Genomic DNA, 22,920 nt, shown 5'->3' with positions numbered 1-22,920 from the left:
GCACCACCAAACTCTTCGAAGGACATCACGTCCAGCTCAAAAAGAGCATCCACCGCGGGAATAGCCTCGAGGGTGACGTCACCGTCTTCCTTTCTCATCTTACCGTTGACAAGGGTAGATTGCTGTGCGCTATCGTCTATAGTAGACACCCCTGGGTCAGGGTCGACGCCTTGCGTCTGGCAGATAACATACGGCATCGCCGTCTCCTCTTTCTAGAGAGGTATTACGTCTCATCGAGACCAGTAAGACACGTACTCGACGTCGTCCAGTGTCCCCAGTCCCTGCTCCAATGAAGCCTTGATGTTATTTACAGCTTCCGGCGAAGAGTTTTTATTTCCGCAGTCTTCATCCAGTGGATAACAAGCCACTCCACGCGCATCATAAAGGCCGTGTTCAGGATGCCTTGGACCTCGTCCGACCATGGCACTTTTGGCATGGAACATTTGCGTCATAACGTGAGCAGTGCTTAGTGGATTACGTGCCACTCCAAGCGCATCACAAAGGCCTCGTCTTTAATGCGTCGGACCACATCTGACCATGCCACTGTTGGCATGCAGCAACTGCTTTGTTTCTTTAGCAGTGCTCTGTGGGTCACATGCCACTTCACGTCCAGCCCGCGAGCCACCCTCGGGACTCCTGTCCAAAACACCGTTGGTATTCGACAACTCGAATACTTTGATATCCAGCACATTGACCGTCCCGGTCCGGTGTCCGCGCCAATAGCGCTTCTGCCTCCTATCAAATGTGATAAATTACTCGATAAAACTCCACCAGAAGACGTGCGCGTAGCGCCCAAGGTCTTCGGCCTCCAATCAAGCCATGGCTCATGGTGTTCCATTCCACGTCACCCACTGAGCACTGTTAAAGGAACAAAGCAGTTGCTGCATGCCAACAGTGGCATGGTCAGATGAGGTCCGAGGCATCAAATGCGAGGCCTTTGTGGTGCGCTTGGATTGGCACGTAATCCACTCAGCACTGCTCATGTTTTGAAGCAAATGTCGCATACTAAAAGTGCCATAGTCGGACGAGGTCCAAGGCATCCTGGGCAAGGCCTTTATGATGCGCGTAGAGTGGCCCGTTATCCACTGAACGAAGACTGCGGAAATAGCAACTCTTCGTCGGGAGTTGTTAATAACATCAAGGCTTCATTGGAGCAGTGGGGACACTAGACGACGCCGAGTACGTGTTCTCACTGGTCTCGATGAGACGTAATACCTCTGCAGAGAGAGGAGTCGGCGATGCCGTATGTTATCTACAGGACGCAGGGCGTCGACTCTGACCCAGGGTGTGTCTACCGTAGTCGATAGCGCACAGCTTCATACCCTTGTCAACGGTAAGACAAGAAAGGAAGACGGTGACATCACCCTCGAGGCTATTCCGCGGTGGATGCTCTTTTTGAGCTGGACGTGATGTCCTTCGAAGAGTTTGGTGGTGCCTTGAAGGTAGACAGTTTAGCCGAGACGATAATTCTGAGACCGAACCAGGAGATCAACTCGTCGTCGCTTCTGGATGAAGCTGTCCTGGAGACACTAAGACGGTGCTGAGCGTACGAAATAGATCATCGGTCCTGGAGGATCCCTCGGATCGTATCATCCTTTGGTAGAGAAATTCCAAGACGTCGTCTCCAAAGACCCGCCATTGATTTCCATTCAGATCGAGGCGTTCGTGATGAGACTGACCTAGTTCCGGCTACCACATACTGCGTAACACGCCAATGGCCCCTGACCAAGGAGCAGTGTGACGACATTGACACCTTTTTCGCTCAAAGCACAAGGCAGAAATGGTGCGCGAGAGCAAGTCTCCCCATTCGACAGCCATGTTTTGTGTCCGGAAGCCGAACGGCAAGTGGTGTATCGTCCAAGCTTACAATAAGGTAAACGCTGCCACCATTCTGGCTCAGACACCGATTTCTAGGAACGATGTTCCCCAGAACAACATGGTTGGCTGTACAAAGTACATCGCACTCGACTTGGTCGATGGTTATTACCAATTGCTCATGAGAGCGAGTGATATTCCGCTGACCGCGGTGAGTACTCCGAGCGGGATGCTCTGGAGTTATCCGAAGGGCTGTCAAATGTACCAGCAACATTTAATCGTCTTGCGACGCAGTTGTTCAGGCCCCACTGGGCGTATGCACAAACATACTTCGACGATATCTTCGTCCACAGTCGTGCGAGGAACAGGAAAACAGAAGCGGAAAACCACATCAAGAGCGGTGCTCGAGTGCATGCGCACGAATAAGCTGTATGCTAATGCTGATAAGTGCATCTTCGGCGCAAAATAAATCCTTTTCTTAGAGTGCTTTGTTGGCAAGCGAGGCCTTCGAGCGGATCCTGCTGAGGTCAAGGCCATTGTAGACTGGCTGGTTCAAAAAGAACCAAAAGGACTCGCGCAAGTGGCTTGACCTCGTCAATTTCTTGCATAAGTATAGCGCAAATTATGCGGAAAGGTACGTCCATTTGTCGAATCTATTTGAGAAGGATAAGATATGGTTTTGGAACACCAAGCATCGGGAGGCTTTTGACAGGCTCAAAGAAAGCCGCCTTCATGCACTAATTCTGGTGTTGTTGGACCCCAATCTTTTGGTGTCGTCTGTGACGCTTTGGACTTCGCCATCGGCTATGCACTGCTGCAAGCAGTCTTTGAGGGGCGAGATCGGGTGATCGTGTTCGAATCTCACCGGTTAAAGGCTGCGGAGAGAGCTAACCATTCCACGACAGGAAATTACCTGCGACGAAGTATGCACTTGACAAGTTCAGGGTGCACCTGCTTGGCTCAAAGCCGTTTGTGATATACACAAGATCATTCGACATTGCGCACTGCGACTCAGTCGCCTCACTTCTCGCAGAGGATGGCCTGGTTTTATTAAATGCTTAAAATCTTCTTACGCATGCAGTTTCTGCATTCTTTAAGACGAAGCTGCGTCCACGGTTTACTGGACCTGTTAAGGTCGTGGCCATGCGAAACCTTGCGGGTACGCTGAACCTTTTGAAAATGATGAGCAAGCACATTTAAGCCGTACAGGAACCCACCCCGGCGCCAATGCTTCCGCGTTCACTTGCACTAGATCCCCAAGCGCTCAGCCACCCAGAAGCTGAACCAGCAACTAATTCTGAGCAAGGAGCGCAACAATTTACGTTCCCAACGGCACTAGGCGCTTCATTGTCGCACGAAGTGACGTATTCGTCTCTTCGACGGCTAGAAGCCACTTCAACAAAACACGATGGTCCTCAACGTGAGGCAGTCGATACACCAAGTGCTCTAGGCTCTTGAAGACTCCCGCACAGCGGTAGGCGACCTCGGAAAGATGATCGGCGGAGTGCCGATGACGACGGACTTTGTCCTCCAACGCTCGATGAGCATCGCGTGTCACTGGACGGCTATCGACAAAGTCATCATCGCCCGCTGCCGACTTTTCTCAATGAGAATGGTGGTGTCCACTACCACGTGGGACGCCTTGTGGGTCGAAGTCCTCAACAGGGTGAAACCCAACACCTTGTGAAGTGGCAGGGATACCCAAACTCCAAGAACTTGTGGGAGTTTGTAGTTCCACTTCTGCAAGACTGCCCAGCGCTTATCATCAGAAGAATCATGACGCTTCGCGTCGTCGTGCACCGCCCCGCGCTTCTTAACAGTAGCCCGGGAAGGCGGAGGGCTGTGAGTGGAGCTCAAGCTATGCCCTGGTTGTAGACTCACTTGTGTAAGAAAGCACAGAGCTCATGAGTGCGTGATGGATTATTCCATGTGTCACAGGGCGACATAACGTCGGAATTCGGCGTTGCGCCTTGAGTTTGGTAAACTCAAATCTCATATGGCGCTGTACGCGCATGTCCACTTCCTTGTGCATTAATAGACATCGACGAAAGTTCTGGATGCCTCTTCATCTGCAGCTGTTTTGCCAGGGGCGAGCACCACAGGAATAGCCCGCATTGCGGATACAGGAGCGCCTCCTCTTTGAGCTCGAAGTCGAGCGCGGTACCGGTCCATTCGGAATTTTGGTGGTACAAAAAAGCGAGCTCGGAGAACTTTTCGCTGATCAAGCTCAGCTTGTATATTGGCCGGGGGCCCGAATACGCAGACGCCCAACGATCAATTGATCGTTTTTTTCACTTTAGTAGCGGGATCCGCTGAGCGGAAGCCATATTCACACGATAGTCCATGACCAAACGTAGATACGAGCGCATTAAAGCCGCCCTGTGAACAGTCTTCATCTGCATCTCGTGTGCCTCGTCGAGGCGATCGGTAACATAATCACTTCCCCCGGGAGTCGAGGGGTCGGGGAACGGACACGGTGTCCGCAGGATTCGAGCTGGGCTCACGTCGCACCCCTCATCCTCCTCGTCTTCCCATGCTGGAACAGAGTATCCGATTCACAATCGACTTCCTCTAAATCCTCGACGAAAAATCCTTCGCCCGGGGCGGGGGCGGTGGGTGGCGCTCGGTTGCCGAGGGCTTGAAATGTGCTTTCCGTGATGCCGCGGACGTACTGCCCGGAGATGCACCCCTTGCAGAACATTCTCCGCTCAATGAGCCCTGTGTATAGTGTAATAGACACAGGGCTCACTGAGCGGAGAACGTTCAAGAATGATTTAAAATCGTAACGGTGTCTCAGATAAGCGAGCCTCGTCCGAGGCGACTTTTAAATGCGAATTGTGGGTATTCGAAATTTTGATGGGAGACAATGTAATGGTGTTACACGTGTCCTTGTAAGAAAGTGCAGGTCACACACGATGGTATAATGGTAGATACGTGTAGAATACACAAGCTGGTGTAACCATGCAATGGTTTGGCTACATCGTAAAAAAAGCCAACAAGTGGCAGGATTGCCAGCAGTAATGCATTTTATTACATTAATCGTGCATAATTAAACTAATCAGGAAAAAAACTAAGGTGTTAGATATCGACGGCTCTGTCGCAATTAAAACAATTAAATACGGTTTAAATTGTAAACGGAAGTGCGTCTCTACCTGGGTAAGGTTTTTAAGTTCTTTCGAAGGTAACGGATCGCGATCCGCTACACCCGTACTGGTTCTTGTGGAAAGCGTAAGATCGGTGACCTTATATTAGCTTCTCAGCAAAAAGCTACGGCAGCCCAGCTGCACTATCTACCTGAGGCTCAACAGAAATCAGTTCTCCCCCAGTAGAGCGCCCTGCGCCTACTGGCACTTTGTCGTTTCCCCGCGACAAATCAGACTGGCTAGAAGCGGGACGTCGGTTTGACGAGCCTTGACGCGCCTTGCGCAGGGGACAATAAGTCCAAAGGGGGTATTAGACAAAACCATTTTATAAAGGGTTTTAGTATGTAATGACGGGTGTCTCCAATACAAAATACCGTCGGATGTTTACACGCTGTTCGACAGCTCGGAGCTCTCCCTTCTCTTTCTCAGCATAGCTGAGATCGGTTGGCTCAGGCTTGCTCGATGAGCTCTGAGGGTGTGCATTTCAACCAAGTCGTGCCGACTTCAAGTTGAATTCGGCATTCAATGCCACATCCATCGCTTCTTCAAAGAAGACGGATGCAAACAGAAAACTCTCATTCTGGCCGCGCCAATGCGGATGCCCTCCATAAAGACGGTCACTGCGACCGCATCGGGGAGAGGATTGACGGCCATCCCGGCAATAAGAGTTCTCAACTCTTGGACAAGATTCACAAAATCCTTATTGCCCTGTCGGGTGGCAAGGAAGCGCGATTGCACGTGATATGCCTGGTAAGGCGGCGAGAACGCTAGCAAAAGCTGACGCTTTAGCTTTTTTTGGAGGGAGCGCAGCTTCAACTGAAGCACCGCACTTTAGTGCCCATTTTCGCGCTCGGCCCCGAAGCTTAAAGATAGCTAGCGCCACGCGCTGTTGCTCGTTCTGGAGCATGGCGGATGCTATAGTCATCTCGACCTCTCTTACTCAGAGCAGGAGATTCTCTCCATCGTTACCCTCGATGATCGTAACGCTCGCAAAGAGCGGTCTGGGTCGGGAGTAGTCATCCATCGTCGACGGTGGCGTCATGGACGCTATCGACACTGACAGCTTCTGCTGTAGGTGCTCCAACAAAGCATTATCAAGATTTGAAAACGCATCTCTGCGCGCGTTGATCGCCTCGAGACCTTTCGAAACAATGTGTTCACTCGTATTTGTTCTAAGTACAGAACAAAAGGTCGGTGACCTAAATTTCGCTTTCTCTAAGCGCAACGCTACGACAGCCCCGCTGCATAGGTGCTCTAACAGAGCATTATTATAATTTGAAAGCGCCTCTCGGCACGCGTTGATCGCCTCGAGATCTGCGAATCATTGATTTCCACAACCTCAGGGCCAAGCAGAGAAATCAGCCCGTCTTGCATACCCTGAGGCAAATAGGAGTATTGCTCCATCCTCATAGAAAATCAGTCGCAACGACTTAGACGTAGATTGACTACAAAAATCAATCGTAACGACTTGACTACTTTTGCTACCAAGTGCAGCGGGGCTACAGTAGCTCTTTGCTCTGAGAAAGCTAAGCCAAGGTCACCGACCTTACGTTCCCTAACAAAAACCAGTGTAGCGGATCGCAATCCGCTACCTTTAAGAGAACTTAAAATCTTAACCATGGTAAAGACGCTCTTCCGTTTAGAATTTAAAATGTATTTAATTGTTTTGGTTGCGGCAGAGCCGCCATAATCTAAAACGTTAGGTTTTCCTATCTAATATAATAGTACCAAATCTGATATAGTAATACCTAATTACTATGCATTACTACTGGCAGTCCTGCCACGTAGTGGCTTCTTGTTACGGTGTAGCCACACCATTTTGTAGTTACACCAACTTACGTAATTTACACCTTTGTACGGTCACACCATCTTGCGTGACCTGTCCTTTCATACAAGGGTACGTGTTACCCCATTACAAGAATTGCCTTTAGAGCTATGAGAGATGACGCGTATATCTTACCCGAGCTCAACTTAGGTATTCTTTGGCTCTCTCGGAAGCCACCGGTACCAAAGATTAGTCCAGCTCTTCTTAAAAATGAGGATCTCAATTGCTGCTGCTCTAAGCGCAGGTGTTCGGCCTGAGCAGTTGTGACCTGCTGAGTCAGCGATCACTCGCGATGCTACTCTCTGATGCTCTTTTTGCCTTCGGTGCGAGCGGAAGAGCCGCACATGTAGGCGGCCAAATGATCAGCGAGCAGCTTCATATGGATTTAGATGTGATGAGATCAGCAAAGGCCGTTGCGACTCTTGCGCCTAAGCTGAGCTAGGTCAGGCTGAATAATGATGGGCTGGACATCATCGTGAACTCCACGGGCGTTTTTATTACTTTTTGCCGTCAAAAAAGCACCCTCATGCAGAGATAAGGCGTAGCGCAGTGGACGCCTCCATCTTCGGAGGTGTTGTGTCAGAATTCGGAGGGTCGCTGCGATATCCGCATCCGAGAACACCCAGCCCCTCCTCACCGAAAAAAACTTTAATGGCTACGATTGAGAGGATCGGTTATATCTCGAGGGATCACTGAGCCAATTCAGGTAGTATAAAAATTCTGACGCAAAGATGATCGAAATAAAAGACGATATAGAGCAAAGAGCAAAGTGAAAAATTCCACAAAGTGGCTGCTTTTTAAAGATTCAACTTATGCACTGTCATACACATCTCAGTGCGACCTGCATCTTGATTAATTATGGAACTGGGTACGCACTGTCCGATGAAGTTGTTTACCTATACCTCATGCGTTTACATATACAATATTGTATATTGTACAATTGCAATATTGTATATTGTACAATTACAATATTGTACAATTGCACGAATTTCACATGACAATTTTGAAAATATGTAATACTTCGAAGTACCATCGGTTACAAATTATGGGACTCTATTTGCGAACATTTATCCTCAATTCAGACATCAAAACAGATTTTTTTTAAAAAAACTTTATTACTGAAAATGGTAAGCAGAATATTTAGTATAAAATTAAAAAAAATATTTACTAAATCTCTGGTCTCTGTGTTTGAGTCGAATCTTTGGATTAGATTTGCAGCAACGACAATATTTCTATCCTGACAATAATCAAAATGCTTGCTACTCTGAACACGATATCAAGTGCGTTGACATAAGAACGAGCATTGATAAAGAAGTATGTTAGTGTTTGAATCGAGAGATTTGTAAGTTGTCCACCGCTTTCGGTGTTGCCCATCATGTTGACGTCGTACAGCCTTGATGGAAACGATTCCTACGTTTCGGTCCTTTCTGTTTCTTGCGAGCACGCTTCTGTTACACACATTGTTGACAGCAAACAGACAGCAACAGCCAACTTTGAGACCATCATAGATAAACTGGAACTTCGTTTGAGAAAATACTTGCCGGACAGACTAATGTGAGCACTCAACAAGACTAAAGTGACCTACAAAATCTGCAATGTCATACGTTTCGAAGATCACAAAATGATTTTAAAATTGAATTTTGAAAAATGATATTTGTGTTTATAAATTCCTCTACAAAATTTCAAAAATCTCATCAAACATACTTGGCACATAATTTGGTGAAGGAGACGATCTAGTTGTTTCTATTATTTCTTAACTAGATTTTTGACTTCTTTTCATCTTCTCTTGGACATGTCTTTGACTTCTTAGCGTTTGTTCGCAAAGTTAACAAATCGTCCAATTTTTCGCTTCAGTCTAAACGGTAAATTCAACGAGAGCTTTTCTACCCTAAGTGCCTCTTTCGGCGAACGTGTTGTCGAAAATAAGAGTAGCGCATAGCTGGAATTAGAGTGTGGACATTGTTGACGCCGAGATGGTTATAAGGTGGAAACTTAACAAGGAAGACTGAAATTCTAGATCATGATGACATTTTAGTAGCACAATGCTGGAAGTTTCTGAGCGCGTCTGAATTTGATGATAGTATCTTAACAATTGAAGTGTTTCTACAATAAAACAACAAGAAATTGTCGACAATTGGGTAACCCATTTTTTTTACAAAAAAGGCAGTAGACAATCTTCACAAACGCACAACACGTCGTATCAACGATAGTGTGGTACTTAAAGACAAGTAAAATACATCCTTTCGTTTCGACCTTTTTGGTGATGTGATCAATTAAACAAGCTACAGACGATAGAAGCAACAATGAAAGAGTGTACCCTTCCACATGAAAACGAGTTCTTCAGTAGCTCGGATGAGTTTTGCCAAAAAAAACTTATGATGCTTATCTCTACAGTCAATATGAAGCTCAAAAACATCCATTATAACTTAGCTTCGGTATTAGAATCGCTCAAATCTTTGGCAATTGTCTGTTCATGTAAATAGTGTCTGTTGATAATTTGTGATTATTGGTGAAAATCTCAACTTATTGTTAAATTGCAATTTTACATTAGGATCCACAGTACAGTACTGTGAGGTTTTTTCTATGAACTAATTAGGATCAGTATACAATTTTGCTCTCGTTCTTTTGCGTTCGCTACAAACACACTGATTTAGGTTAGATCGTCCATTCATCCTGTGCATAAAACTGGTATCTCAAGCACGCCTTGTCCCCTAAAAATGTACTCATAGACATACAATACAAAGTATTATATAAGAAATTTGTACGATCGAGAGTTTCAAGATCCCTGTTGGCACCACCAATAGCCTTTTACAAATAGACACCATCCATGCGCTACAAAAAGGGTCCGTAGCCGCCATAGCCACACCTTTAGAACTAGTTCCAAAGCAGAACGTGATCAAATTCTCCGGCTTGAAGATCTTGTTCACGTGTTTGTCGTAAATTACTAATATGGCGGCCGTGTACGACCCTTGAACTCGACGTTAATGCGAATACCAAGAGTAGTGTCCAAGAAATCCGGATGCTTGAAAGACGAGACAAAAAAGACGGACTGGCTTTAGCAACCACAATGTCTTTCAATTACGACAGGCAGGCTAAGATAGCTCATGTATCATTATTGTTCAGGAATCATCTGCGAGATATCCACATGTATCGCAGTATGATCCAAGTCATCCAAAAGAGAGTATTTGAACATGATCAGTTTTTAGAAATTCCCAAAAAGTACGATCGACTCGATTCTGTACTGTACGCAGCTGTGCTTGTACATGGTCACAACGACGTGCTTTGTCTTCGTACGACCATGTGGTCATCGAGTGTATTGAATTCTTAGACACGATCTCACACTCTTGATGTGAAAGTCTCTCTCTATCCCTTGTTCTTAAACATCTGGTGGATGAAGCCAGAGATTCAACAAAGGCAAACACAACATATCCCACCACTCCTGCATCCTTTGCACGCACGTGCTTGATCGTGTACGATGGGTTGACTGACGTACCAGATTGTTTGATTGTGGCCAGAATACTAAAAGAAGAATCTGAAAGCACGAAATTCCATTTAACCTTTTTCTTGATTATCTAAACAAAAAATTCGAAATCTATCGACTTCAATTTTTCAAAAAACAACGTACCGTATGAAAGGTACCAATCCTTATCCGATCACCAAGATCATGCGGTTTGTACTGTAAAATACTGGTACAAGTGTGGAAAGAGCACAAAATGAGTTGCATTTCTAAATCTCTTTCTTTCTTATACATTCTCTCTATATATATCTCAACTTTTCGATTTCTATTTAATTCTTACTCTCAAGTTATAACCATCAACTCACTTTTCTTGTCATTTTATCGCAATAGAGTGGGAACCAAAGGTACCATAGTGGAAAAGGGGAAAAAGGGTAGAAAAAGAACGTGGCGTCGTATAAAGGCGTTGCAAGTGGCTCGTTTGTCGGCCAGTGTACCAGACGACGACAGCCGCTCCGGGCGCCAGGTTGTCATTTGGCAAGTTGCTGGCAACTCGACACACACCCCTTTTGGTCGTTGCATTGCCACGTTTGGCAACAAAGACAACAATGAGTACGGAAACTCCAAGCCCAAGTAGCGGAAATAGTAGCGACAGTGATACGCCGTCATCTTCACGTCTAAGTGGAAAACCAATGAAGTGTCGATTTAATGATTGTGATAATCTTGCTGTGGATGGAACAAGTAAATGTGCCTTTCATAAAAATCGACGACAATGTTGCGTGGAAAATTGTACAAATCAAGTGTATGCACGCAAACTTTGTGTACGTCATGGTGGCAAAAAACAATGTCAAGCTGATAATTGTGAAGCTCATGCACGTGGTGGTGGATTTTGTTTACAACATGGTGGATTTGTAGTTAAACGCTTTTGTATTGTTGAAGGATGTTCGAAACAAGCTCATGCACGACAGAAATGTGTACGACATGGTGGTGGACGACGATGTAAAGTGGATAGTTGCATGCAACATGCACGTGCGGGTGGATTATGTAATCGTCATTCTCATGGTCATGAATGTCGTGTGGATGGATGCAACAAAACGGCGCAACATTCGGGTTCCATTTGTTTTCGTCATGCTATGGAATTACGTGCACATGGAGAAGAAGTTCCAGAACTTAATATTTCAAAAGGTGGACGATTAAGTAGTAAAAAACGACAACAACAACAACGTGAACAACAAATGAAACAAGAACAATTTCATCATCAACATATTCAACAACAGATTCATGCACCACCTCATCCATTAACGATTCAAGTACCATCAAGTCAATCGATGCCATCGACGAATCCATTTGGATTACCTTTGAAAATTAATGTTCCATCGACCATGCCAAAATTCAATTTGCGGACGCCACTTGGCAACAGTTTCCCCACGCCACGAAGTCATGAATTTTCCCTTTTAATGGGTCTCCCATCCCCCCAAATTGATCACTCGCAATTGCCAAGTGTACTTGCTATGACCAATGCAGGGGTACACCCCCCAACAAGTGGTCAACGTACCCCTAGTCTTGATACCTTCCTTACAAGTGGCCCACCCAGTCTTTCCCGTGGGACGGGAAATTTCTTAACACTTGGGCTCTTTCCTACTCCACGACTCACAGATCGAACACCAGGTGGAACAGATGACTCGATGATGAACGATTACATGAAACTTATGGGTCCCGATACCCCAATGACGTTTCATGCAAATACCCATTTTGGGGGTGGTGCTACACCACTGTTGGAAAACTTGGGTAATGTCTTTGAACATGCCACAACGGGGAATTTGCCACGAAACCATATGACCACAATGCATTCCCATGGTCCACAAAGAATGAAAATGGACTTTTTATCGCCTCGTGGTTTTGCGGCCCATAATTTTCAAACACAAGGATTTCCCACATCAACGTCAGTTGGAGACATGAATACTGGATCGTCTGATTATGCTGCCCAATTCTTTGTGGACCATAAGAATGACAAAAATCGCAGTCACATGAAAACTTCCAGTGTCTCTGCTGCCACAACTCCAACGCCAAAACCCACGGGTGTCACTGCTGCGTAAAGTGACAAAAAGTGTGTGGATCATCACCCCCATAAAGTGACGATAGCCATGTAATTAACTCAAGTTGATTACTGGCTGAACAACGCAGGCGGCGATTTGTTTTGAAAGCCTGTGACGATTTTTTCAATAGAAGAACGAGTGCCTTCGATTTTAATGGACTCGATCTAAGTTTTGACCCTAGAAATTAAGTAGGGATGAAAAAGTAAAGTAAAAGTTTCAAGATTTTGTTCAGGTTAAGAATATTGATAGAAAATTAAAGTTTACAATTATGTTGTTAAAATGTGGAGATTACAAACTTTCGAATCGAATTATAGCGACAGGAATGTGTTGGTTTGTCGCTTTGTTGTAGAATGACAAAGTGCCTCGTTTTTTTTTTTACATATACAAATTGACGTTCTAAACTTCAAATAACGAAGCTACAGCATTGACGTAGTACTAAAGAATGATGAGATTGCTATTTCGCTTAGTTGATAGTTGTACACGATGAAAGTATCAAAAAACGATACAAGAATGAAGATTTCTAGTGTAAAGTAACTTGAATCTATTGTAGCTTGTGATTGATTGCAATGTTAATGCTGTCAACACTTTGAATATGCCTTTGGATTGACGTTCAAGTTTCATTACGCTTCTGCTTTCCAACTTCACTAGCTTTTAAACTCTTTTGGTTCCGCGATTCTGTGGTGCACGTCAACCTCTGACTTGATAAGACCGAAAGAAGCAAAGGAGTACTTGCCATCCTTCCAATAATTTCGCTATGAGCATTTCTTGTTTCATCTAAAAGCACACAAATCAACGTTAATAAAGATGATTTTGGGAGACTACAATTGATAGGTTGGGACATGGTTGCATTCTCATGCGAAAGTGATCGGACATGAAGAAATCTTTTTGACAGTAATGAGTCGTTGGTGCACTATTCTTCTTAATATCGTGCTGCTTCAAGTGGCTTACGGACAGCGCAATAGCTCGCTGTCTGGTTGTGAGATCTGCGCCACTACTGGTGATTGTTCTCAAGCTTTTCGAGCAAAGTCTGGTCAATTCTGTGGCCATTGGTTGGACCGCCGAAGCAAACGTCGTCCTTGTTGTTGCCCTGATGATGCTGTCTGTAGAGTATCAAATTATGCGTGTTTTTATTCGTTCTCATCGCATGATGACGGTCATTTCTGGCTATGGTGTCTACTTGGATCGATAGGACTGTTTCTTGGATCGATGGGACTGATACTATGCATTGATCTTATAGCGATTAAATGCGATTGTGTTAATGGTGAAGATGAATGTAGTGGTGGCAATTATCAAGGTGGTTTTGGTGTTGGTGGCAACTATGGAAGTAATTGTGGTGGTGGAAACGTAATCACCGGAGACTTTTAAAGCAAAAGGAAATTCAGCTGACGCTTTGAGTTTTACGTCAGTATGCTGAATGATTTGGTCCTTATCGCGGGAGGGAATTCAGCACTTGAGATGAAATATTGTTGGCTTTCTAAGAAGTGGTTGATCTTTTAGCAAAAGTTCATTAGATGTCGCTTATACGCGAAAACACAAGCATTAAACAATTAAGAAAAAGACTTCGTGCTTTCGTAATTCACTTTATGCTCAAATGCGTTTGAAACGACGTAAGGGATAAAGATTAATGATTGTGCTACCTCGTAGGGCGAGGACTTAATTGTCATGATTTCCCGGATTCCAGACGTAAACGGAAGGGCTATAGGTAAAAACCATTAAGCCTTTTCCATGACAATGATTGATCTTTGTGCTTTAATTTAAACTCGGCGCGATATAGACGCGATGACGACTCAAAGTTTTTAAATCTCAGGAGAGAGCGCTCGGTTTCCATTTCTATACACGGATATGAGCATTTTGAGTGATTAAACAGAAAGAGGGAAGACTCCGCAGACCATGATACGGGTACTTCGATGAAACAAACAGTCCGGCTTGGTCCTTGAATCTCGTCGTAAGTTTTGATTTCCTGTCCAAGAAGAAATTCTCACTCTTCTCAGGATCTTTTAGATGAAAATAGACCAAGACTAGACAATCACGGTAAAGAAATTGGCAAAGAGTTACGTGGGCTTTACTTGCAGGTGCAGATACAATTTCAGCTAGATGAGTATGGCGCATGAAGGAAGTGAGCTTGATCTGCTAAATTATTCAAAAGGACTTGTTCCCGATAAATATTGACATTATGCCAAAAAAGCTTTTGCTAGCGAGTCGCCAGAGAGTCGAAATGTAAGACATTTGAACGTCAACAATCGATTTTTCGCCCTTGATGTTAGAATTGAGCTACTAGTCTAGATTCTGCTGCATAGCTAATAGACTGCAAATGTGAGTGTGAGTGTTCGATTGTGTGGTCAATAGAAGTAAAGTGTCTAAAATCAAGGGTATCAATTGTATTGATTGCTTAAACAAACGTTATGCAAGCCGTCTAGCACCAAAGACTGATCTTTCTCGGTAAAACAGCAAGAATAGAAATCCGGTTAAGGTCTACTATGCTCCTTACAGTCGGAGGTAGCGGGTTGGTAGTGGGTCCGAAAAGGTGTCCAACACATCAGTTGTAGTGACCACTTCATCGTCCTGGGTCTCGATTTGTTCCGGCGACGGTGTTGGCGTTTCGGTCGTTCCAGGAGTTTCCGTCTGAGTTTCTGTCTCTGTCGTCGGGTATGGGGTTGCTGGTGCCTCAGTCTCCTCTTGCTGGGTAGGCGGGTACGGAGTTACTGGTGCCTCAGTCTCCTCTTGCTGTGTAGGTGGGCACGGGGTTACTGGTGCCTCAGTCTCCTCTTGCTTTGTAGGCGGCAAAGTAACTGTTTCCGTCGCCGGTGGAGTATACTGCTTGGTTTCTTGTTCTGGGCATGGCGTCACCGGAATCTCTGTCGACTCTTCAGGCGCCTTTGTTTCAGGAGTATACTTGGTAGACTCTTGGTCTTCAGGAGCAGGCGTATCCGGTACTAATGTAAATACCGGGCACGGGGTCGACGGTGCTGGTGTTTCCGGTACTTTCGTCGACTCTTCAGGTGCTTTCGTTTCGGGCACGTACTGAGTAGTCTCTTGATACTGAGGAGCAGGAGTTGTCGGTGCTGGCGTTACCGGTACTTCCGTCGATTCTTCTGGTGCTTTCGTTTCGGGCACGTACTGAGTTGTCTCTTGATACTGAGGAGCAGGAGTTGTCGGTGTCAACGTCGGAACCTCCGTCGACTCCTCGGGTGCTTTCGTTTCAGGCACATACTGAGTAGTCTCTTGATACTGAGGAGCAGGAGTTGTCGGTGCTGGCGTTTCCGGTACCTCCGTTGATTCTTCTGGTGCCTTCGTTTCAGGCACATACTGAGTAGTTTCTTGGTAGTGAGGAGCAGGCGTATCTGGTACTAGAGTGAATACCGGACATGGTGGTAACGTTACAGTTTCCGATTGAATAGGAACATACGGGGTCGATTCCTCTTGATGAGGTGCATAAGTCTCAGTTTCCTGGACAGGATAAGGAGTTAAAGTTGCAGCCTCTGTCGGTTTTTCCGACGTCTCCGGACACGGAGTTTCCGTCACAGTCTCCGGTGTTTCAGGACACGGAGTATCTGTCACGGTTTCCGGTGTTTCAGGACACGGAGTAGCTGTCACAGATTCGGTCTGATCGGGTACATATTCTTTAGACTCCTGGGTAGGATAAGGAGTAGCAGGAGCTTCAGTCACCACCTCTGTCGGGGTTTCAGGACACGGGGTTTCCGACTGAATGGGTATAGTCTCTTGGGTCTCCTGAACAGGATAAGTAGGAATCGTTTCAGGGCATGGAGTTTCTGGTACAGTTTCGGTCTGATCCGAAACATACGTTCCAGTCTCCTGAACAGGATACTGAGGTGTGGATTCGGTCGTTGTAGGACACGGAGTCACCGACGCCTCTTCCGTCTGAGGTGGCAAGTAGACTTGCTTCTCTTCTTCAATCGGAGGAATCGTAGGATAGGGAGTGTTTGCCTTCTCTTCTTCAATTGGAGGAATCGTAGGATAGGGAGTGTCTGCCTTCACTTCTTCAATGGTTGGAATTATCGGAAGGATCGGATCAATGATCGGGATAGTTTGATGATAAACCGCAGTTTGTTCCGAGTCTGGAACGCTGTAGCTTTGCACGTGAGCAGCGCAAACAGCACTCAAGGCAATGAGGTACTTTACTGGAAGCATAGTAGAGTGAACTTGATGTCGTAAGAAATCGCGAGTTGGGCCTTTAAAGCAAAAGGAAAAGTGGGGGATACGAACAGCTTTGAAATTAAAAGCTTGGAGTCGTTCGAACACATCATCTCAAACTTAATCGAAAATGCTCGAGGATGGCATGCGAACGAAACGTACGCACGAACATGCCTCTTGAGCTGAGAGGTTGCTTTATAGAGAGCCATCCTTCCCATTCGAAGCTCTATATGTTAGGTGCACGATAGATCGCTGAATGGGCTCATGTAATTGAAGCAGTTACTCTTGAAAGAGGCTTTCTTTCTCGGTCGGTCATTTTGTCCTCCTGTATAGAGTCTTTGGATCTTTTATGCGTTTCGCACCGATGCGTTGGTCAAATTCAGTTATCAAAAGTGGCTCTCTAACTACTTATCAGTAGTTTCGTTTTCTGGAAAGAAAATAACGTCAGATCATCACAACTTTTTGATTTCAATCTCGTTCAAGAAGAGAAATTACTCTTCTCAATATTTGCCATTGACTTTTGATTGCTTGAGATTCGCAAGTTGAAAAGATAAAGCATCATATGAAAATGCTTGATAATTGATCGTTTGACGAGTTTTACGCTTGGATGCGGCGATTCTTTCCTCAAATTCGAGAGCGTGACATACAAAATCGAGCAATAGGTCGTTTGATCGATGAATTTATGCATATACTCGATCCACTTAGAGCCAGATTAAAAAAAACACCCAGTCTGAAATTTTCCAAGTAGCTTAATGCAGACGAAAGAGCAAGAAATTTACACTGGCAGACCTTATTCAATGCAAGTGCACAGAGACTTGTGTATCTATGAATTAAGGTTTACAATCATAGCATAAACCAGAGCGAGGGCATGAAATCTGACTTATCAAGATATTCATTGACAATATTGCGATTGTGGATGCGATCCTTTGTTTGTGAATTTTAACTAAATTTCTAGGAATATCACCTGGTTGTGTTTGAGTCATTCTGACGTTTGCAGGGAAGACTTTGAACAATGATGCAAAGAGTAACGAGCTTTCGCGCGCTTAGGGCAGTACATTATAGAGTATAAGTAGACTTCGTATAAGCGCTCTCTCAATCTTTAGTCGTTATTATATCCAGACTGCGTGTGACATAGTGACAGGATCGCAGTAGCAGCTTGCGATGCACCACAAATGCTGCTTTTGTCAGGTAAATTAGTTACATATGAAACCACACTAAACTATCAGCGACAAATCACACTACATCTGAAGCAAGAAAATGATCTCCAAGGCTAATAAGCATTTTTCAAACTCAAGTAGATTTCATTTCAAGATCTGAATATTTTTATCTGCTGAGTACAACCGACTTTTATAAAAATCGACTCGACCTAACGAGAGTATGGCAACAACATTGTGCTTTGATGTTGTTATACAAGCGTAATTTATTCCAACATGGAAAGTTAAACAGTAAATGCTCTTCAACTTTGCTTACGGACAAGGTGACAAAGCATGCCGCTGTTAAGAATTCATTGCTGGACTATCACATCATACCGAGCAGCCCACGAAGTGTGCCAAGGTATAATACGTTTGACCATTCTATCCTTAAAATTTTGATTGCGTTTCTTCTAAATTTGTGCTCACTTGTCTGCACAGAAGAACGACAAGCTTCTTTTCTTGAAGCTGATGAGGCAACAAGTATGAGAAATTCAGTAGTTATGCGATCTAACAAATACGCATGACCCCAACATTGTGTAATTAATGTGCGGGCGGGAAGTAACGTAGCATTCACAAGACTCATCCTACTAATAATTTTTACAGACCTAGTCTACCTGTGTAAATCTCCATTCAAGCGCCACTTTCAGCGAAGTCATCTATAAGCCCAAAATTATTTTTTAGCACTGCCATCGGTATCACAAACGTTGCCTTAGACATCACTACTCCTGGTTTCGCCGTCTGCTTCGGTTATTTTTATGAATGACATTAGAAATAAGTTAGCTCAACAAGCTCTGATTGAGAATCAATCTGATTCCTTTGAGCATTAATGTGTACTTTTGAGTTAGCGATATCTGAAATTGTGCCCGCGTATTTCTTTAACAACGAGGGTGCAGGTGCAGCACGCCCCCAGAAAGTCTGCGTTAAGTAAGGCACAGAGAATAAGCTCGAAAGCTCCATTCAGAAGTGGAATCGATTTGCTATTACAACATTTGCCCCCGCTGATCCATTTCAGGAAGAGACACACTCCTAGTCCACCTCAGCGTAGATCGTATGCCTCCTTACGCAGATATATTTATTCAGATGCCGGTGAAGCTAGAAGCTAACATACGCGGTTTATGATCTATAAATTTTATCCCTAATTCATTTCATTTTATGTGTGACATTTAAAAAGAGTTTAGTCTGCTACTGAATATGTACGTTTTACTAAGTAAAACCCTATGTAGAGCATAGCGAGGAGGCCAACAGTTCAACGGGTTACCGTGTACTTTGCACATGGAGAATTTTGGCTCTCAGAGGAACACCGATGATCGCACGAAGAATGGTTTGTGCATTTTTACCTTGAGTGAATCGAGATTCTCTGCTCTGCTCTTTCAAGAGTACATAAATTAAGGATAATACTCATTCAAAGTTCTAGTAATATAAGCTGTACTATTTCTCATAACTTCTAAGATACGGCTACCAGCCTATGTGTCCGCACCATTTCCATAGTCATCATAAACAACGTGGGATTGCGGATATGTTCTCCTATGAGAACAAACTTAGGAACTCTCCAAGTCCAGAATCAATACCTCCACCTTTATCCGGAAATACACGGTCGTTCCCCAAGAAAAGGCGATCACTGCGCTTAGCCTTCCCGCTAAATGAGTCTCAAAATCCATGTCCTTTTCTGCCGGCGCGAAGTGTTTTGACACTGTATTGTGCCTCGCACAGTATCCACTATTTGAAGTCCTCATCGGGATGCAGCAATTTAGGCTGAGTTTTATATTGATCAATACCGCATATCAGCAAGCCTTGGGATAAAGCATCGCATTTCAAAAGCACAACCGTACGCAAGATTTGAGCTTCAATCTCTTTATGCTTCACAGAACTCTGAGCAGCGTATCATAGGTTGCGTCAGATCCCTATGCTGTACATACTGCCTGGTCAATTGACGACGTCACGATTGTAATTTGCGGCAATCATTGTCGAGGCAACGCCAACCACATCATCCACCCCCACAATAAGCCGACTTGGCGAATATCTTACCTCAAAGATATATTCGACAAAGAAGGATCCACATTAATCTTACTCATTGTGCTTACAATAAAACGCACATTTTATGTCACTACAGGCTTGCCCTTTAACATATATAATTATATAAACTTTGGGTCTTCAAAACTACCATATTTAAGTAGAGAATCACAATCGACTAGCTGATGTCATCTCGGCTAGAGAGATGCGATGACGACGCTGCTGTGCTCAACGACGCTTAATCTGCAATGTATCACAAAATATCAGAGTGCTGTAACTTATCACAAATGCTAAGAATTCATAGACGAGGTGGAATGGCGAGGTATATAAGAAGATCCAGAATCGAGACACACATGAGTCTTTCTCTTACAGTCTAAAGACCACCATTTCTGGTTCATCCAACATTGTTTAACTTCGATTTAAGAAACTTGATGAGGGGTGGTGCTATATTTTGCAAGTAGTTGGCTGTCTCATCAACCTCTTTGTGATTAGAGGCGTTAAACAATTAATGACAGGCTTGATTCTTTGTGGGATATGCTCGCAGTCCCTGGTGCGACCTCAAAAGGGTTTTTATCGGAGGCAAACTTTTTCGAATTGGCGGACAGCTTATTTTAGTGTCTACACTCGATCACTACGCGCAAGTGAGTAATCCTGATTAAACGTTGTTGGTGTGTTAGTCAGTCCTATTGTCATAATCAGCTACTCCCAGTGGCTTCCGCTCGAAGTAGTTGCCGCACTTAGAGGAAGTCTTTGTCATTTAAAAGCAGCCGATGATAGTCATCAACAATGTTATGAGCATTTAACAATGTGCATCCATCACATGCTGTTCTTCAGCACATACTATCACGAGCAGCGTTTGCGCCGTATTAAGTGATTTTATTTAAGAATTATAGATTTGTGCAATCCGCCACTTCCCCTTAGCCTTTCTAACAAAAAACGTCAGCCTAGAGCGATGTTGGTTTCTCTCACCATACCCGCTTCGCACTTCGCATGGAAAGCGCGCTTACAAGGACATACTACCCCCTTGGTAAGACCATTGACGTGTAACGCAATATTTGGTTCCGAAAATCCGTAATTGATGCAAAGTTATGTTTTTTTAAAACTGCATTCTATTCGAAAAAGGTACTAGCGAAACCGTGCTAATACGAAGGTAGCCGCTTAAATTAAAAAAGTCTCCGAAAAGGACGTACTAATATTGTTTGTTCTCTTTAGATAATTTAAAGCTTCTTCATGGTCGGCCATACTATCGAGCATTTTGATGATGAGCAACAGGAGCTGGAAAAACAGGCGCTGGTGATAGACTCGAGGTTACATAGTAAGTGGTAATACAATAGCGATTTCAGCTGCCCGCGTGTATAATGTGTCGTTTGCGAATGGAGCGCGGTGTGGCGCTCTAAGCGGTACTAAAAGCTTAATCGTTACATGGCTCTAGCAAGCAAAGAATCAGCTGCGTGGACCCTAAATACATCTGTATCCTTCAAGAAATTACGTGCTAGTGAAGCCCAAGTACAACTTTCCTCGAGAAGAATACATGCCATTTGTAACTTACATCAAGCACTGAATGCAGCGGGGCTGCCCTAGCTCTTTGCTTAAATAAAGCTTAACTAAAGTTACTACGAAAAGCACGGGTGTGAATATAAGATAGGGCTGTAAGAAGCGGCTAGGACGACAAAAGCGTGTTGTGTAATTCTTGTCGCTCTTCTTGTGTACAGAACAGGAGCAAAAAAACGCCGAGAAACTCAATCGAGCTCATCCACGTGGTGATGATTTAGAGGCATCTCACATCGGACATTCATGATCGAGAAAATAAGTCTTAAACGGGGTTTATTTTTTATAACCTACGACTGAGCATGTGTCTGTGACTAAAGTACAGACGTCGAAATTCATGTAAACCCATGTTATGTGCTGACCACGGCATCTTGCATTCTGGCCACAGCAGACCTCATTTTCAGGACAACGGAGAGTATTGCAACGGGTTAGCATGTGTTCATATCAGGAATAAACAAATGCGCGGAAATGTCGACGCAATACATCCACCAATACATTTTATACAATATCTTAAGGAGGCGGTACGACTTGAGCCAAAGTGCAGCGAGGCTGATGTAGCTTTTTGCTAACAGGAAGCTAAGCTAAGGCCAAGGATCTTACGTTCTATGGTTGTGTAACGGGGTTACGCATACCCTCGTAAAAGGGGTGTGTGTCACACCAGATGGGCATGGTGTGATCACACCCAAACAAGAATACGGTACGGGGCTGGATAGCCAGTAGTTGTACATATATTTAAATTTTACTATACATATTAAGGAAAAACTATGCATGAAAAATTAGGCGGCTTTGCCGCAGATAAAACTAAAAACGTCAGTTTTTGGATTACAACGGAAGAGTTAATTAGCCTTGGATTAAGGTAGTAATTACATTGGAGTAAGCAGATTGCGATCCGCTAAACTCGTACTTGTTTTAAGTATAAAACGAAAGGTCAGTGACCTAACTTACGCTTCCTCTAAGCGCAAAGCTACGGCAGCCTCGCTGCACTTAGTACCACTTGTAGTCAATCTACACCCTCTTCTCTTCTCTTCTCTTCTCTTCTCTTCTCTTCTCTTCTCTTCTCTTCTCTTCTCTTCTCGACTGATCCTCGGTGAGGATGGAACAATTTTCCTTTTTGCCCCAGGGCATGCAGGACTTAAAAAGCTGATGTCCTTGCTTGGCCCTGAGGGCGTGCAACGCTTTGCTGCGCAAGGCCCCGACGCAATCGGTGCGCGTCTAGAATCACGAAGTTGCGCTGCTAGAGCACCTGCAGCAGAAGATGTCTGCATCATTTGCGTCTATGACGCCACCGTCAGTGACGGATGATATTTCCCGTCCTAAGCCGCTCATGGTGAGTGTTAAGGTCTTCGAGGGGAAGGATGGAGAATATATCCTGCTCTGGTTGAGAGAGGTCGAGATGGCCATCGCGACCTCCATGCTCCAGACCGAGAAACAGCGCGTAGCGCTAGCCAACTCAAAGCGCGGTGGTCGAGCGCGAGAATGGGCAATGGCGTGCGGCACTTCGGTTGAAGCTGCGTTTCCCTCCTGGGCGGAGCTGAAATTGTAGCTCTCACGAGTGTTCTCGCCGCCCAACCAGGCATATCGCGTCCGAGCGCGTATCCTTGCCGCCCGACAGGGCAACAAGAAATTGGTGAACTTTGTCCAAGAGATGCGTACTCTCATTACCGGCATGGCAGCAGATCCCCTC

General features: G+C 44.7%; 6 protein-coding genes across 6 annotated transcripts; 5 read left to right on the top strand and 1 right to left on the bottom strand.

The window, feature by feature from the left end:
• Positions 1-9,802: 9,802 nt before the first annotated feature.
• On the top strand, positions 9,803-10,111 carry PHALS_08928 (uncharacterized protein; the record flags this gene model as incomplete). The annotated part of the gene is made up of 1 exon (XM_024724366.1): positions 9,803-10,111. The coding sequence occupies one exon, from the start codon at positions 9,803-9,805 to the stop codon at positions 10,109-10,111; it is 309 nt and encodes a 102-aa protein (XP_024575250.1).
• A 734-nt stretch (positions 10,112-10,845) lies between these two features.
• PHALS_08927 (hypothetical protein PHYSODRAFT_362036) lies at positions 10,846-11,434 on the top strand (the record flags this gene model as incomplete). The annotated part of the gene is made up of 1 exon (XM_024724365.1): positions 10,846-11,434. A coding segment is annotated over one exon (589 nt), but the record flags the coding sequence as incomplete, so codon positions are not given.
• Positions 11,435-11,565: 131 nt separating this feature from the next.
• PHALS_08926 (uncharacterized protein) lies at positions 11,566-12,333 on the top strand (the record flags this gene model as incomplete). The annotated part of the gene is made up of 1 exon (XM_024724364.1): positions 11,566-12,333. The coding sequence occupies one exon, from the start codon at positions 11,566-11,568 to the stop codon at positions 12,331-12,333; it is 768 nt and encodes a 255-aa protein (XP_024575248.1).
• An 894-nt stretch (positions 12,334-13,227) lies between these two features.
• On the top strand, positions 13,228-13,698 carry PHALS_08925 (uncharacterized protein; the record flags this gene model as incomplete). Its single annotated transcript, XM_024724363.1, has 1 exon — positions 13,228-13,698. The coding sequence occupies one exon, from the start codon at positions 13,228-13,230 to the stop codon at positions 13,696-13,698; it is 471 nt and encodes a 156-aa protein (XP_024575247.1).
• A 1,119-nt stretch (positions 13,699-14,817) lies between these two features.
• PHALS_08924 (uncharacterized protein) lies at positions 14,818-16,482 on the bottom strand (the record flags this gene model as incomplete). Its single annotated transcript, XM_024724362.1, has 1 exon — positions 14,818-16,482. The coding sequence occupies one exon, from the start codon at positions 16,480-16,482 to the stop codon at positions 14,818-14,820; it is 1,665 nt and encodes a 554-aa protein (XP_024575246.1).
• A 1,175-nt stretch (positions 16,483-17,657) lies between these two features.
• On the top strand, positions 17,658-18,141 carry PHALS_08923 (uncharacterized protein; the record flags this gene model as incomplete). Its single annotated transcript, XM_024724361.1, has 4 exons — positions 17,658-17,673; positions 17,784-17,860; positions 17,924-18,039; positions 18,117-18,141. 4 exons carry the CDS (start codon positions 17,658-17,660, stop codon positions 18,139-18,141), a joined length of 234 nt encoding a protein of 77 aa, XP_024575245.1.
• Between the last annotated feature and the right edge of the window lie 4,779 nt (positions 18,142-22,920).

The sequence above is a fragment of the Plasmopara halstedii genome (assembly GCF_900000015.1).
Source record: "Plasmopara halstedii genome assembly, contig: Scaffold_323, whole genome shotgun sequence".
In the NCBI taxonomy this organism is placed as follows: domain Eukaryota; phylum Oomycota; class Peronosporomycetes; order Peronosporales; family Peronosporaceae; genus Plasmopara; species Plasmopara halstedii.
This window is presented reverse-complemented; position numbering and strand designations above follow the sequence as displayed.